This window comes from Eleginops maclovinus, chromosome 1 (genome assembly GCF_036324505.1).
Source record: "Eleginops maclovinus isolate JMC-PN-2008 ecotype Puerto Natales chromosome 1, JC_Emac_rtc_rv5, whole genome shotgun sequence".
Classification (NCBI taxonomy): Eukaryota; Metazoa; Chordata; class Actinopteri; order Perciformes; family Eleginopidae; genus Eleginops; species Eleginops maclovinus.
Window position 1 is genome coordinate 17,660,290 of NC_086349.1, and position 15,818 is coordinate 17,676,107.

The 15,818-nt window shown below is 40.7% G+C and overlaps 1 protein-coding gene across 1 annotated transcript in view; it reads left to right on the plus strand.

Annotated features, from left to right (window-relative positions):
* Positions 1 to 12,994, plus strand: part of b4galt5 (UDP-Gal:betaGlcNAc beta 1,4- galactosyltransferase, polypeptide 5) — a 29,505-nt gene extending 16,511 nt beyond the window's left edge. The window contains exons 2-9 of the mRNA XM_063880898.1: positions 4,750 to 4,869; positions 5,149 to 5,262; positions 5,699 to 5,826; positions 6,735 to 6,851; positions 7,062 to 7,249; positions 7,338 to 7,460; positions 7,960 to 8,061; positions 8,682 to 12,994. Coding sequence (XP_063736968.1) covers positions 4,750 to 4,869; positions 5,149 to 5,262; positions 5,699 to 5,826; positions 6,735 to 6,851; positions 7,062 to 7,249; positions 7,338 to 7,460; positions 7,960 to 8,061; positions 8,682 to 8,829 — 1,040 coding nt within the window. The 3' untranslated portion in view covers positions 8,830 to 12,994. The remainder of the gene's footprint in view (positions 1 to 4,749; positions 4,870 to 5,148; positions 5,263 to 5,698; positions 5,827 to 6,734; positions 6,852 to 7,061; positions 7,250 to 7,337; positions 7,461 to 7,959; positions 8,062 to 8,681) is intronic.
* Positions 12,995 to 15,818: the final 2,824 nt, after the last annotated feature.

The following is a 15,818-nucleotide window of genomic DNA, read 5'->3' on the forward strand; positions in this document are numbered from 1 at the left end:
GAATTAAGGTATTAAAGATGTGGTAGCTTTTATCCTTCTCTTCTAAGAACTGTGGGCCCGAAGCAAGATTAAATTAATCCAATTGTTTATTAACATGCATTTAAATTGTAAGAAAGGGAGCTCTGTGTGACAGTATATGACCTTTGTGGCGTGTTGCAGCGCCTTTGTCACTCACACTGGTTTGTATTTTTTACCAAGCGGTTGCAGCAACTTTATTCCTCCTTTTTATATGTCGCCTAAGGTGTGCACAGAATGGCCACTGAGGAAAACATTGCACATGACTGCTTACATAACCTTAGGTTACCCATGATGGGAATGGATGTTGGGGGAGGGGTCCTGGAAGAGTAAATGGAAGAAGGAATGATTAATAAGGACTGGGGAGAAAGACAAAAGAAAGTGAGTCAGACACACCACAGATCAAGCAGTGTTTTTTCCATTACAAACTGAAAGATAAGATTCATTAAGTTTGGTTGAGGTAGTTACTTCTCTTCATGTATGGTAACTCAAAATATATAACTAAGATTTGCCTACGTTAGCAACACAGAAGTTGCTAACAATGCCATCCAAACAGAAACTCAGAAATGTATAAAAATAAAGCATTGAACTTTACTGATGTGTAACAGCCTCAGTCTGACTTTATTTGCCATGGCACAACATCAGAGGAATCTACTAAATATAATTAGATTTACGCACAACACCAGCTGTACTTTAGTCAATATACTCATGTAGTAAAAACCCTCTGCAAAGCAGGATATTATTCACTGAGGTTTTGCTCAGTATTGTAACAAAATACTTTCATAAGAAGTGACTTAGCTTCTGATTATGTTTGTTAAAATATCCATTGAACTTCTCTAGAATAATTCCCTTTATATGGGGTAGTATATTTTGAAAGCATAAAATGTATCACACAAAGAGTAAGACGAAGTATAAGTTGATGTTGGAAGTGCTTGTGTATGTATATGTGTGCATGTGGATGTGGTTGTGGGTGTGCGCATTCCCCTGTATTTGTGTCGGAAAGAGAAGTTTTGAACTTTTTGAGGCTGGCTGGCAAGCAGGAAGTGAGTTTAGTTATCTATGCGTGTCTGATTGACAAGAAGGAAACACATTTTTTAAAAATAGTCTTTGTTTTGAACAGTGGTTGTTTAGAAGCAGAATGTGAATCAAAGGAAGAATGAAAAAACCTAGATTACAGACAGGATTCACTTGACCTGTTGTTTGTTTGTGCAGATGAGATTGACATTTTGAATCGTTTTCAAAATCGCAGTTGAAGAGAACTGCAAAAAAAGAAATGTATACATAATTTCCCCATATGGTAACACAGCTTTGCCGGCTAAGTGTGTTTCTGCTTGTGTATTGACTGAGAGGCTGCTGTGTGTGTTTATTGATCTAACACAGCCTCAGGGTTTCTTGGCATCACTTACAAAGGGTCAAAAGAGGCTAATAACACACTTTTCCAATAATGGTTTGAAAAGAACATGTATGGTTTATGTGTTTTAAGAAATCCCTTCATAAGTGTTTCCTAAATCCACCTTTATTCAATCGGAAATCAGAAATCAATTTTCTTAGCATCATGCCAATCCTAAACATCCCCAAAAGGACAATTAACACACATTGCAGCAGTTTTCCCCGTTGAATGTGAGGGATTTGGTGCTAATGCAATGAGTAATGGAATGTTTACTTAACAATTAGATATTGAATGGTGCTTGTTCTGTTCATTTAGACTGTTACATTGCTGATAGTGTCATTAATCCAGCTTTAAAACAGGCACAACACACATTCAGCATTCACTGAGATATCTGTGCCTTTAGTGCCCTACTTTATATATTACTGGGTATATGTACAGTATGCATGTGAGGGTCTGTGGCTGTCAGTGATATGCAGTGGAAGTAAAAATGACCCTCTCTGAGAGTGACAGCTTTAAACCCTGAAAGCTATGAGTGTATGGGTATGTCACTGTGTGTGTGAGCATGCAGAAACCATTTCTGCTGTGAGGAGGGAAAAAAACCTCTTATCAGGGAGCAACCACAATGGGGCTGATCACCTCCCACTGCTGAGCTATCAATGTGGCGTTAATTGCCTTTCAGAGGCAACGCTGGATGGGTTGTGGGGGATTGTGTGTGCATTTCCTTTCCTGCTTGTTTGTTGGGTTTTCTTATTCGTTCAACCCAAGTTACAATACATTATGGTGCAGTGACTGCCTGGAATTGTCCCCGTCAGACTGCAATCCATCTTTCAGATTATTTACTTAAACGATAGGAACAAACAAACTTGACAGGAACTGATACAAACCACATTACACAGAGACAGCAGCACAGAGAGATGGAGAGAGGAGATAGAGGGGAGGACAGATAAGTGGAAAGAGGAACGGATGAAGACAGAGAAAAAAGAAAGAGAGAGGTGGGCTGGGCTTGGCATGCGGACAGCGTGTTCTGTGAGAGCTATAGAGGACAAGGGCTTTCAAGGTCTCCTTTTATGCTTCATGGGTTACGGTGGGGGTGGGTTTGTGGGGTCCTTCTGGTCTGCATATCATGTAGATGTGTATGCATACATGCGATGCCCCTTGCTAGTGAAACATCAGAAGGCTTTGAAATAAACTTTGATTGAAGGCTGTGTGTGTGCTCACGCATTCGCTTGCTTACATGTCCAGCGCTAATGGCCTTGTTTTGTTGCCTACCACATTTGCTTTCTCTAAACTCCAGGTCTCTTGTATAGCATTTGTCACAGTATTAAGTGCGCAGGTTTGACGAGTGAGCAAGTGTATGCCCACTGCTTTGTATACAGTAGATCAAGTGTTAACATCCTCAATCTCTGTGCTTAAAGACTTTTGCTGACTTATGAAAGAACCAAAGAACTATTTTGCTTTAGAGAGCCAAATGTGTTTCAAGGTTGATATTTTACAGTTAAGATGAGCAGAGGCTCTGGTTTGCGTTTTTTCTACATTCTGAAGCAGTTCAGTGTTTACATTGATATGTACAGTGCATGTGTCCTGATTTGTCCTTGTAAATATATGCATAGATAATATATCTCCATATGTTTAGCAGGCAGAGGAGATGCCAACATGTCCAAATATGTTGGTGCCTGCAGGACTGCATCACACTCCAGAAGCCTCTCAGCTTTTTTCCATCATATGGTGCCTCAGAGGGGCATCAGTGAGCGTGTGATTGTGTGTATGTGCCTGCAAGTGTTACAGTGAGAGTGAACCGGATCAAGTCAGTGTCATATTTTCCTTTTTATTAATGTTATCCTTTGCCAATTTGCTCTAGCCACGCGGTAATATTTGCGTGTTGCAGAAGTAAAATGAGAACATTGATTTCAGTTACCGCTTAGCCGCTAGTCTCTAGTCCTGCAAGCCGGGCAGTTTGTATAAAACAAGATGAATGTGATGGAAACTGTAATACAATTACAAATGACAAATTACATTCCCTGTACTTCTAGCTCAGCAGTATTACCCATGCCAGCACATACACAGACAGTGTGTGCATCAACTGGAAGATGTGGATCATATTAGGATTGCTTTAAGATATATGCTGATTGGATTGATGGGGAGAAATAATGCAGTTGGATACAGATTCACTGAGGAAGGGGTCCGTCACTGTTGCAGGATTGTGTTGGCATGCTGTTGAAAATAAAAGAGTACAAACCACTATTCAGCATGTTACTTCCTGAGTTTTGGACAAATAATCTCTTCCTCTACTGACAGCAAATCAGGAACACAGCCATTTACTACATGCCCTAATGCAAGTGCACATTCTTGACTTGAATGTGTATGAAGTGAGCTTGTGGGCTCAAGTGACAGTTAGACAACATCCCCTCTATTTGTTCCACTCTCTTGCTACTGTTTGGTTTAATTTAAGTCAACCTTCACAGAGCGGAAGTGGCAACAAGCTTCTCTGGTAAACTTCCCAACAGCAGAGATTTCCCACATGATATGCAGCAATAACGGCATGAGGTCTCTTGATTGATTGAATGCTGGTTTTGCTAGTTCTCTTTGAGATGTGCACCACACCACCCTTTCATGACAATTACTGTGGTCATTGTGGTGCCTTTCAGACACACAGAAATATCCAGAAACTTAGGACTTCCTCTTTATGTGACTTCTCTGCTGCCCGTTGCCCTTTTGTTGGACTAACAAATGCATCAAAAATTACTTTGCATGACTAACAGAGCAATACATGATGAGTGCGGCCTAATACAGCATCATAACAACATTGCAATTATTACAAACAACGGTAGTAACCAAACAACCATTTCATTATCTCAGTTTCCTTCTTCCTATGTAAATTGATTCTTCCTCCCTTGTCCTCCCCCATCAGCACAGATTAATGCTCTAATAATTGGCTCCTTTGGAAAGAAAGCCCGTTGATGTGTGGCAGGGTAACCCCCCTCATTACGTCACCATAGCATGTTATCAGTTTTAGCCAGATCAGGTAGAAGAGTATGCTAACACTTAACTTTCCTGTGTTTCATATTTATCTTTTTCTAACATGGGTATTGTTCTAGAAATCTGAAATTCAAATAGGAAGTTGTCGGTCATCAGTTAAAAGTTTTGTTACGATAATGATTTATTTAATTTCTGTTTATTATTGGTTATTATAACTGAGGATGTATTTCTGAGGTGTTTTCCCTTCATGCTTTAGTGTGTATTTCTATTATCTTCCCCAGTGTGCTGCTTAAACACACTATTGGAACCATAACAGTGTATCAAAGAGTAAAATAGCTTACCTTGCTGTGCTTTTTCTGTGTCCACAGTGAATGAGTATGTGTTCATGGTCCAAGCCAGAGGGATCCAGATCAGAGAGAACGTGAAGAACATCGGGGCCCAGGTTCTTGAGCAGGTGGTGAGAGGGGCTTACAGCAACAATGGCACAGGTAAAAATATACTCTTACACTGGTATCTGATATGCTATCTATTCATTTATGATATGTATCCAAACTGCTTAGATAAAGAGGGGAAAGAAAAGTAGCTGTTTTATCCTTCATTTTAAACGTGCATAATTAGGCAGCAGTGAAAGGAGTAATGAACTACAAAAAGCATTCAAACAAAAAGGAAAGACCACCTAGGAAGAAAAATGCTGATAAAGCTTGGATTAATATGCAGTCACAATCAGAAGATTTTGATTTGATATATTTGTATTTGTGTGACTCCAGATTATGTCTATGACTTCAACGTGAGTGAGAGTGATGGTCCTCCCCCCACATACCTCCCTGAGGGCTTCACCTACCTCCCCTCTCAAGTTTGCCCCCAGAGGCTGTCCTCAATGAGTAAGTACACTGTAAATTATGCGATGGAATGTTTTGATTTCACTGATTATGTAGTATATGTATGCTACCAAATAGCAAAAATCAATCAGTATCCTAGGTGGACATTTACATAAAAAAGCTATTTTCTTGGCCTTTATAAAATCTTCCCTTCAGTGAACTTTATTGCTCTTCCATGAGTATTTGTTCTAAAAAATAAGTAGTGAATTGGATGAGAGCTTCCAATTTTTTCTGTTTATAAAACATAAATAAAGTATTTCTTATTCCGATTCTGATTATCTTATTCTCTTCCTCTTCCTCATTCCTAACTGTGCTATTTCCCCCTGTTCACATTCACACCACTGCTCTCTCTTTCTCTCTATTGCTCACCTTTGTTTTCTTTGACTCATACAATGTGCCTCTCCTTTTTTCCCTCTCTTCTTCTCTCCCCCCCACACAGAGGGCAGGTTAGACGTGAATATGAGTGAAGTGTCTTTGGAGGAGGTGGAGAGACTCTTGCTGCAGGGAGAGCCTCAGATTGCCTCAGGAGGCTACTGGAAGCCCAAAGACTGTATACCTCGCTGGAAGGTAAGTCCGGATGAGATATAAGATGTAATAACTGAAAAGCACTGTTGTATACACACACAAGGGGGAGAAGGGAACACACTGGAGTTGCCCTCAAACAAGGCAAGAGGGGTCATTGGATTGTTTTTGTAAATAAAGGATGTAAATCTCAAACCAATCCAACATCTGTCAGGATAAAGGGTTTTTATATCTGATATTTAAATAGGAAAAATCACACATTTACTGGAATATCACTAAGTACAAGAAGCAGAAGGGAATGAATTCAACCATTTCAATGTGCTTTGCAGTACTGTTTAATTCTTGCACCCTACTCTGTGCTCTTTTTTTTGCCCAACAGAGCAAGCTTGACTGCCATCTGTGTGTCTGTCTCACATTCAATTGCCCTAAGGGACTGTGACTGACTCTTTTCTCTCCCTCTCTTTCCCTCCCTCTTTCTCTCTCTCTGTCCCTCTTTTTTATTAGCTGGCAATCTCTCTATCATCTCCTTAGTTCCTCTCTTAGCCACTCATTGTTTTCCATTTCCCTTGCATTTTGTTGCTTCCTGTGACAGCTTGCCTTTTAGTGAGCTTCAAAAGAAACTTAAAAACAGGAACTGTCAAAGCTAGGAAGTAAACACGTCCACACAGCTCCTTAGTGCTTCTTCGCATGATGCATGACAGATCTCATTGTGGAAATGGGATTTCAAAAACCTGCCCATCTTTTAACATGAGTCTTTATGGCAAATGGTTGTTTTCGGGGCTGTCTTTGCCCTTACTTTCCCATTTTCTCACACAATTATAGCTCTCAGAAACATTTTGTGCCAGTAGAAAAAAGTTAGCTTTGCTGAGCAGTCCCAATACATTTATACACATCTTTGTGTTTTTGAACATGTCTTAAAAAATGTATAATAATCCATTTTTTTTGTCCCTTAGGTGGCAATCCTAGTCCCATTCAGGAACCGACATGAACACTTACCCATTCTGCTGCGACATCTGGTGCCAGTGCTGAAAAAACAGAGACTCCAGTTTGCCTTTTATTTCATAGAGCAGGTATGCACACACCTATTCACAGTCATTGGCAGGGATTGACAGATTCTCCTGTGTAAAGTCCAAACAACTGCAGAAAGTAATTCTACTCAGGTGGTGATATGTTTGTGATTTGCAGTAGAACAAGGGTTGACATTAACAATACAGTACAGGCACAGTTAACAATCTTTTGCATAGCAACCTACAAAATGAGTTTCTCTTTTTTTCCTTTAGGAGGGCACAGAGCCATTTAACCGAGCCATGTTGTTCAATGTGGGCTACAAAGAGGCTATGAAGGACCTGGACTGGGACTGTCTTGTCTTCCACGATGTGGATCACCTCATGGAGAATGACAGAAACTACTACGGATGCACAGACATGCCCCGACACTTTGCTGTCAAACTTGACAAGTACTCCTACATGTGAGTCCTGAGTCTGTCTCTGTGGGCATGTTCAGTAAATGTGTTCCTCCCTTATTCTGAGTTAAATGTGTGTAATTTTCCCTCCAAGGCTTCCGTATAATGAGTTCTACGGTGGTGTCAGTGGCCTGACGGTGGAGCAGTTCAAAAAGATTAATGGATTTCCTAATGCGTTCTGGGGCTGGGGAGGAGAGGACGATGACCTCTGGAACAGGTAAGGGGAACACACTTAAATGCACAAACACACACACACGGCTGCAGCATGAGCTTTTCAGTACAAACACACAGCTGCAGCTAGGGCTTTAAGTATCGTTGACTTTAGGTATGATCAAGAGATGGGATGGTCAGTTGGCATACAACAGGCTTTTGTATTAGTTTTTGTATTCTTTCCTTCCATTTGCCTTTGCAACTCAGCATTGTTGATCCTCCCCCCACCCACACAGCTCACAGGCAGCTGTACACACTTAAGCCTTTCTGTATACACCACCAATTCTAATTGTTTCAGTATGTAATGATCCCTTCTGTTAAAAAAATGTTGTAGAACCTTTTCCTCTTGTATTGTTTACATACCTATATCATGTTACTTGCACTGTTAATAAGATAGTATGACCCTTCTTTCTGTGGTAAGTTGACAATCAAAGTCATTACTGCACTGCTTGTTCTGCCGGCCTGTGTACACTATGGATAAATGATCGCTTAATATGTTTCTTTAGGGTGCGGTTTGCAAATTACTCAGTGAGTAGACCACGCGGAGACCAGGGACGCTATAAGTCAATTCCACATCACCATCGTGGGGAAGTCCAGTTTCTAGGAAGGTGAGTGTTTACACACACACACACACACACACACACACACACACACACACACACACACACACACCCACACACACACACACACACACACTAAACATTACACATACACACACTTTGGTTAAAAGGGGAGGGCGATCATTTGAATAAGGCTCATGTGGTGTAAGCCAGTCACATGATTGTCCAGAGCAATGACTTCAAGAGAATTTCAACTCATTTAAAGACTTTGCATGTGATTTGCTTGTAGGCTTCAGGGCTGGAATTCCAATGAGGCTATTTCTATTCACATCCTGAGTAACTCCAAATAGGCCGAAGAACAAGTCCCTCTTTAATTTGTTGATAGGAAACTTAGTAGATACTCCAAATTTTTTCTCCAAAATAAATGCACCTTTGTTAATCTTATGACTCTTTTGAAGTCACATGAAGAAAAAAAAGCCAACTGTCACTTGCCTCACTAACCACAGACAATGAGGCTTTTTTTGTAAATGGAACTCCTAACAGAGTACAGGACCACCTGTTTTTCTACATTTCACAACATTGTGTCATGAAGTCAATGTAACTTGCCTAACCAGAACCTTGAACTCCTCTCCACTCCTTGTTCATATATTGACTGTTTGTTCTTGCAGATATAGTTTACTTCGCCACTCAAAGGAGAGACAGAAAGTGGATGGTCTTAACAACCTAAACTACTCCCCCATAGTGTCCAGGAGGCCTCTCTACACCAATATCACGGTCAACTTGAGCAGAAAGCTTGCACCCATAGCTGACTACTGATCTAGGATCAGCTGGACTGCAAAACACCTGGGAATCAAAGTCCTCTGGGACATCAGCCATATCTCACCAGTTGCAGCACTGCTTAGGGCTTTTAAGTTGATTGATTTGTTGCTTTATTTCTTTGTTTGTATGCAAAAATAGGAGACTCAAATACGTATGTTGTATAAATCATATACAAAATTAAGGGTAAATGCTGCACTTGCTTGTACCACAGTCCATCACTCCTCTCATCTCGGCTTATCTAGTCTTCAGTCTCCACATGCCTTTTGCACCATTTTGGCCTTCAGCATCCATTCATTCATTCGTATCTTTTTCAGTCAAATATTAGCTCAACCCTACACTATTGTGCTTGTTTATCAAAATAGGCCGTGACACACACACAAACACACATACTCACACAACACTTTGACTCGCACGTGCTGACCTGGGACCCGAGGCTTTCCTTTTCTTTGCTCTTGCATTACTTATTTTCAGAAATAAAGTAGGCCTGTGAAAACATTTGCATGCACACAAGACCACACAACAACTTCTAATCCGAGTGGACTCCTGCAGCTGGTTCTGCAGAAAGGTTTGCCAAATCTGAAAATAAACTTATATTAAGCCTGAGTGTTTTCAGTCAAGTAAACTGTGTGTGAAAGGGATTTCCTAACTTCAGAGAATATGAATACCTTTATCATATCTCATTAATTTAATTTTGTCCTGTGAACGTACCACTTAAAGACTGTGATGTTTGTGTTGGCATAGTTGGATTGGATGTTCTGGCTCCTAGCAAGTGGCTGTATGTTGGAGAACAATGCTCATCCTGTTAGCAATAAGCTGTAATATCAGACAGCAGAACTTAGACCCGACTTCCTCAGTATACAGATGCAATAGCATGGATGCTAGCATACCCTTATTGGACGACAGAAAAGGAGTAACTGTATGCAAACTTCACATTCACAAGCAAACATGCCACCCTCATCAGAACATGTGTGTGTTTGTTTGTGTGTGTTTATAAGGTAGGGAGAGCTATGCAAATGGCCTGTATGTTTCCTATTGTCAGTGAAAGGTCTTCAGGGGGACCTCCAGGACCCCTGAAACTGTGACTGACTGACTTTAGACCTCACTTTGTGTGCTAAGTGCTAGTCCAAGCCAGGGAGAGATAAACGTTTTTATTTTTAGATCCTACATCCTTGATGTTGACTCAACTTCTTTTTTTTACAACAGAGAATCGGACGTAGAGAATACTTTATTGCTGTCACTGTCACTTGTGTTTACAGAGGCTTTTGCTTTTGTTATTTTTCAGATTGTCTAGTGTTTGTTATACTGTTAGCCAGCCCTCCTTCACCGTGGGTGCTGTGAGAACTGTATCTCTTCAACAACTAATCTATGGCTGCCTTTATTTTTTTAACTAATACTTCAGTTCACTTTGAGACGTGAATAAAAAAGAGCAGATCTCATTGCTTATATTAGATGTCTCCTGATAAACCACTGAAACCACTAGCTTTCAGTCAGGCAGTGGTGAGTGTGATTGTTAAGTAGATCAAACTTCAGGATGTTGGTTTTAAGTATCCAGTTGGTAGCATGCAGCCTAACACTGTGCATTAAGACTTGCACTCTGGCAGTACATAGCAGTTGCTCAAATGTTGCTTCTCTAATTTGTGTTTGACAGTGTTGATTTTGAGTAAAATATCCCAATACTGTAACGTAGTTCCTTTTAAAACAAACAAAGAGAAAAAAACATGCAGACACTGTCTACTCACTGTCTGTCCTCTAGTCATGCAGCTACTTCATTTCACACAAATCGCCTTGTATGCATTTCTGAAGATGTATCTTTTGGGAAAATGTGGTTAATTGACAAACTGTGTTTCCACTATACAATAGGACGTAAAGAGGCTGGACCTCATTTAATTTATTTTATGTTTTATGGATAATGTTCTGTAATTGTTTATTTTTATTTTTGCGGTTGATGTGATGATTTAGTAGGTGACAAATGACAGACTGTGTTAGATGCACTGAAACTTGTAGTTATGTGTATTTATGTGGGATTGTGAGGTGCAGGTCTGTGTAAAATGGGAGATTTTCCATTTCATTTAGATCCAGATTCACTCTCCAGAAATGAATAGCTGGTGACATAGAACAGGACCTGTAGCCTGGTGTGTATAAATCTGCTAGACAGTCACGTTTGAAGAGGCCATTTTGTGTGACAACCACAGGAAGAGCAAGACACCTAATCAGAAAATGCTATTAGTTGTTGCCTTTCACTGGGCACCTCCTTTATATTTATCGGTAATCAATGGTGCTGACCTACCAGAGCTCCCTTTGTGGGAGTCTCTCTCTGTGATTACTGAAACCAATGTTAACATCATAAAGGCTGATATCGCCAGGAAAAAACACCCCTTAATCCTGCCTACAGGTGGCATAATTATTCAGTATTTTTTACATCCACACGTTCTGCCTTTTCATCCAGCCAGGTGAAGCTAAATTTTGTTTTTGTTGCACTGGTTATTTGCCCAAAATAGACGTTCGTGTTTATCTCCGAGCCAATCACTCGGGATGTGCCCAGTGGAAGTCATGAACAGTACCAGCGTTTGTGTTAAGTTTTACTTTTCCACGTGTGTTTGATTGAAATGGCTAAACCTTTCCGAGGTCTAACTGTCATCCATCTAAATTTTGAAGTGTATTTTTTTTTATTTTGTTTTTCAGCACTGATATGAAAATGATTTATAGTGACCTGGTTTTGAACAACTGGCAGGTTCCTTTTTTAACGTTCTTGACACAAACATGATACACTGTATATTATATTTGATTTTGTCATTGCTTTAAATTAAAAGCTAGATGGAGATATAGCAAAAGCCAAATTTAGTTTGAGTGTTCAGGTGAAGTTTCAGACCTGGAGCGACCTCTAAGTATCAAAAGCACTTCTGGATGACTTAGATATTCTTAGAGTCAGTGCTCCACAATGTAGAATGTGTAGATTCATCAGCCAACACCATACTCAACAAGATGAGTTTTCTGACTTCTAAACATCTTTGTCCACTATGAAGTAACAGGGGCAAATCAGTCAGCGCTCTCTTGCTTTTTATTTAAAACAGAAAAATGAAATGTTTTCAGGTTGTGATAAGAGCATGCTGGCTTAACTTGTCCCTGTTATATATATTTACTGTACATGGTCTCAGTCCAGACCAAGACCAAGCGTGCTGCTCACTAATGAGGCTACATTGTATCATTATCTCACTTGCTCTGATCCATTCTGTACCAGTCTGAATGAAGAACCCATATTTTGGGCATCTGACAAGACTGGCAGCCTTAAAGCTTCTTAATTTATTGCAGTGTTTTTTCACTTGAGTTTTTTTATAAGCAAAAATATTTAAATTAAAAAAGTGCATATCAATAAAAATGATCATTGTAAATATAGTTGTGCGTAGTGTTTTAGAAATTCTATAAGGTCTTAAATCACTACAAATGCTAGCATAAAGAACAAGGCTTTGGAAGGATTTGGCTGCGGGTTTATCTGGTGCCATCTAAGTGCTAGTGAAGCTTACACAGTGACATCAATGTTTTTTACATCCCTGCTTCCCGGCACATTCTTTAATTTAAACTTAAAATATCCATATCCCATGAATTTCAGATTCTCTCATGATCTCTGAGGTGACCTATAGGCCTCACTGTACCTAATATGCCGTAGCAGTAGAAGAGACATATCACAGCACACATAGGCATCACTTTTGAAGTTCAGTCTCTTTGTTCTGTGTGATGTCTCTTTGATAGTGACAGCAGTTGGGATAAAGTGTAGGTTAGAGGAAAGCACCGCAGAATGGAGATGTGTCTGCCATAAGCACCATATGCTTACAATGCAATGCAACACAGGCACACAAACCAGCAACACAATCCACTCCAAATCTACAGACGCATCATTTTGTATGAAAGCTAATTATATATAAAAAAAAAAAGATTGCTAAATTAAGAATATATATCTTCTCTGATTGTAAGGAGAGCATTTCTCCTTGAATTGAAGCCATTTGAAGCCACTTGTCAAAACTTGATGTCAGCCTTATGTGAATCTGTTTGTGTATCGGCATATTATCTTTTGATTATTGAAATTTGTATGATGGAGATTTTCTTTTATACCATCAATGTTATTGTCAAATTACACCAATAAAATGAAACTTGGAAAGATCCAGTATCCTGTCCCTGCCTGTGTTTTTGTTCTGCGTGTTAAAGTCTGTTTATTTTCAGTGTGCTTGCCTGGAACCGCTGCCTTTTCCCAAGCTTTCCTCACAGTGTGGTCAGTGGTGCTACTTTAAATATGCAGAATAATGATGTGGTTATACTACATTTACCAAATTACGGAAACATGAAGAAAATCATGCTTACTGTGAAGAGGCGTTGAAGGAGCTGCCAATGAAAGGGCTCTACAGGGAGTATTATACTTTAGTTTCAAAGTGTTCTACAGAGCCTGTAGGGGGTAAGAACTATGTGCAATAATGTCAGGATCTTCCTTAGAATGTCTCTCTTATCTTATCTGTATATAATAATACAAATATATAACACTAACAAAGTTTATTGTGGCCTGAAGCCTAAATGGCTGCACAAGCAGAGGAGGGGCTCTACACTGTAAGTAGGAATATAGACAGCATCATGCCCCCTCTTGAACACTTTCACACACTGATTATTGTCTGTGGGCTCTTGTGATCCACAGTCAAAAACAAAATCCCAGCAGGGGAGCAGATTCCTCAGTTTTTTTACACATCTTCAAATAGTCCCTCTTTCCTCTCTTATCCCTTACAGTCTGTGCATGTGCATGTGCATGTACATATCCGGAGCCGGAGACAAAGATAATGCTTGTTGGGATTGTGCAGCCTGTCACCCATGGAACAAAAACAGAGAGCAGAATGAGATGCTTTGACGAGAGGACACTTAAGATTCATTGAATCAGAGCAGCTCCAGCCCTGTGGCATTTAGCACGTTAACTCTGCATCTCTGCTAGTTAACAGAAGTGACAGCTGATAATTTAATTATGCTCCTGGAAAAAGAAATGCTAAGTGGCAGGGATGAGATATCTAGATAGGGTTTTAAATGTATTCCAGATGATTTGAGCATCACTTCCCACACGGGTTATCCTCAGCAAGCGTGAGTGGAAAGATGACAGTATTTCATGCGATGCACCGCTTTTAAAAGTCCATACATCCTCACTGAAAATGCCCCTGCTTTCTCTCCTGCTGTGTAACAGTAGTTGCAGTGTGTGTGAGAAACTTGGCAGAGACATAGAGCCCGGCTGGAGTAGCCACATCTTAATGGAGCCCGGGAAACACAAGGCTTTGGTATGCTGACACCAGTGTCACTCTGTCAGACACTCACAGAGGGCAGCTCTTAACATCTCAAGAGCCATCTCTGAATGTGTATACAACACACGCCAGCGTGCACATACACATCGGATATTAATTCATCCACATGCAACCCCTTGAGTGTTGTGCCACTCAAAGGCTTTGAAGTCACTTGTTGCGCCTTTGCCTTTGTATGCTGCTTGTGCGCCAATGTCAGTGCACTCCTCCCTACAGGGTATCTTAAACTGGAATCTGCATCAGGAAATAGCAGAATAACCAAATGTGTGGCTCTCAGTAGATCAGAATCATGTTACACTGTTCATCCACACTTCCTCTATGCTGCTGTCTGTACACAGACTCCTCACTGGGAAACAACCAGAGAGACATGTCCTTTAGCGTTGCACAATTTCTTGATTTGTGGTTTTCTTCTATATGAAAATGTGCAGACATCATACCATTATGTTCAATGTTTTCATATCTGGTTGAATCAGAGTTATAGAGGAAGACAGCGCCTGTGCTGTCTCATGCAGTTGAAAAAAACAATAAAGCAGAACAAAAGCCACGGTGCACATGTACAAATCTCACATGAATCTGTAACATTGCTTGGGTTACATAACCCTTTATCATGGTCTCAGGTTGGTAGAAGCATTACCCAGCCTTGCAGCAACCTGCTCCCTCCTCCTTGATTGTATTTTCTCTCGCAGTGCTCCCCTCCTGTGTGTATTCTCTGGGTTACCAATGGGACAGTCCTTTGTGTAGTGCAGCTTCCCGAGGGATGGCGAAGCGTTCAGCTGCTGTCTAGCCCAGGAGTATAAACTGGCACTGCTGCTGCTTGCCCTTTTGTCGTTTACTGTTTGTGTTTTAGTATGCGCCTGTGCATCAGCGCAGGCATGTATCCTCCCCAGCTCATGTTGTGGCTATTGCCTGCTTCCCTGTCAGGATACAGGCGGGGGACGAGGAGCTTGAACACACAGCTGCTTCCCATTCACACATTCTTTATCCTCCTTGACACTGCCGTACTCTCTGAGTCACGGTCCATCCTCTGCTCTCCTGCTTGCTCTGCCCTTGTCACATCGCTGTCTATCAGCTTGCATTTTCTCCTCAGTAGAGCCAGGTTTTGTCCTCTCAGCTTGCCTCCTCCCTACACTGCCATACTCATCTGCTCACTCTTCCTCTCTGACACCATCTCACTGTACTATCTTTTAATTTAAAAAAAGTAGTGTTTGATCATCTCAACTTACCCCCTCAGCCAGTTCTGATCCCCCAATATTGCATGATTTGCCTGTGACCTCCACCCTCTCCATTCGCTATTTATTAGCCCTCGAGCATTCTTATTTTAATATGTAGCCTCTGGTTTTCATTATGCTGTGAATGCTCCATCCTGTTCTGGTTACTAAGAGATGTTGTCTTTAAAAAACTATGTGCTGATGATGTGCAGAAGACCTGCTGACGGGTCCCCAGTGGTGCAAGGTCAACTCATTATTTACAGCTCATTTCACTCAGCTTCATTCATTATCATTGAGTCTCACCCTAACCCCCCCTTCTATAAAAACACAGACATATCCTCCTCAGTTTCACTTAATGACCTCACCTTATCATCTGACCGCTTCATGTGACCACAGTCTTGTGAGCTTGAGAGGATTTGCAACTCTGGTTTGATCTTCCAACTCTGTTTCTATTACG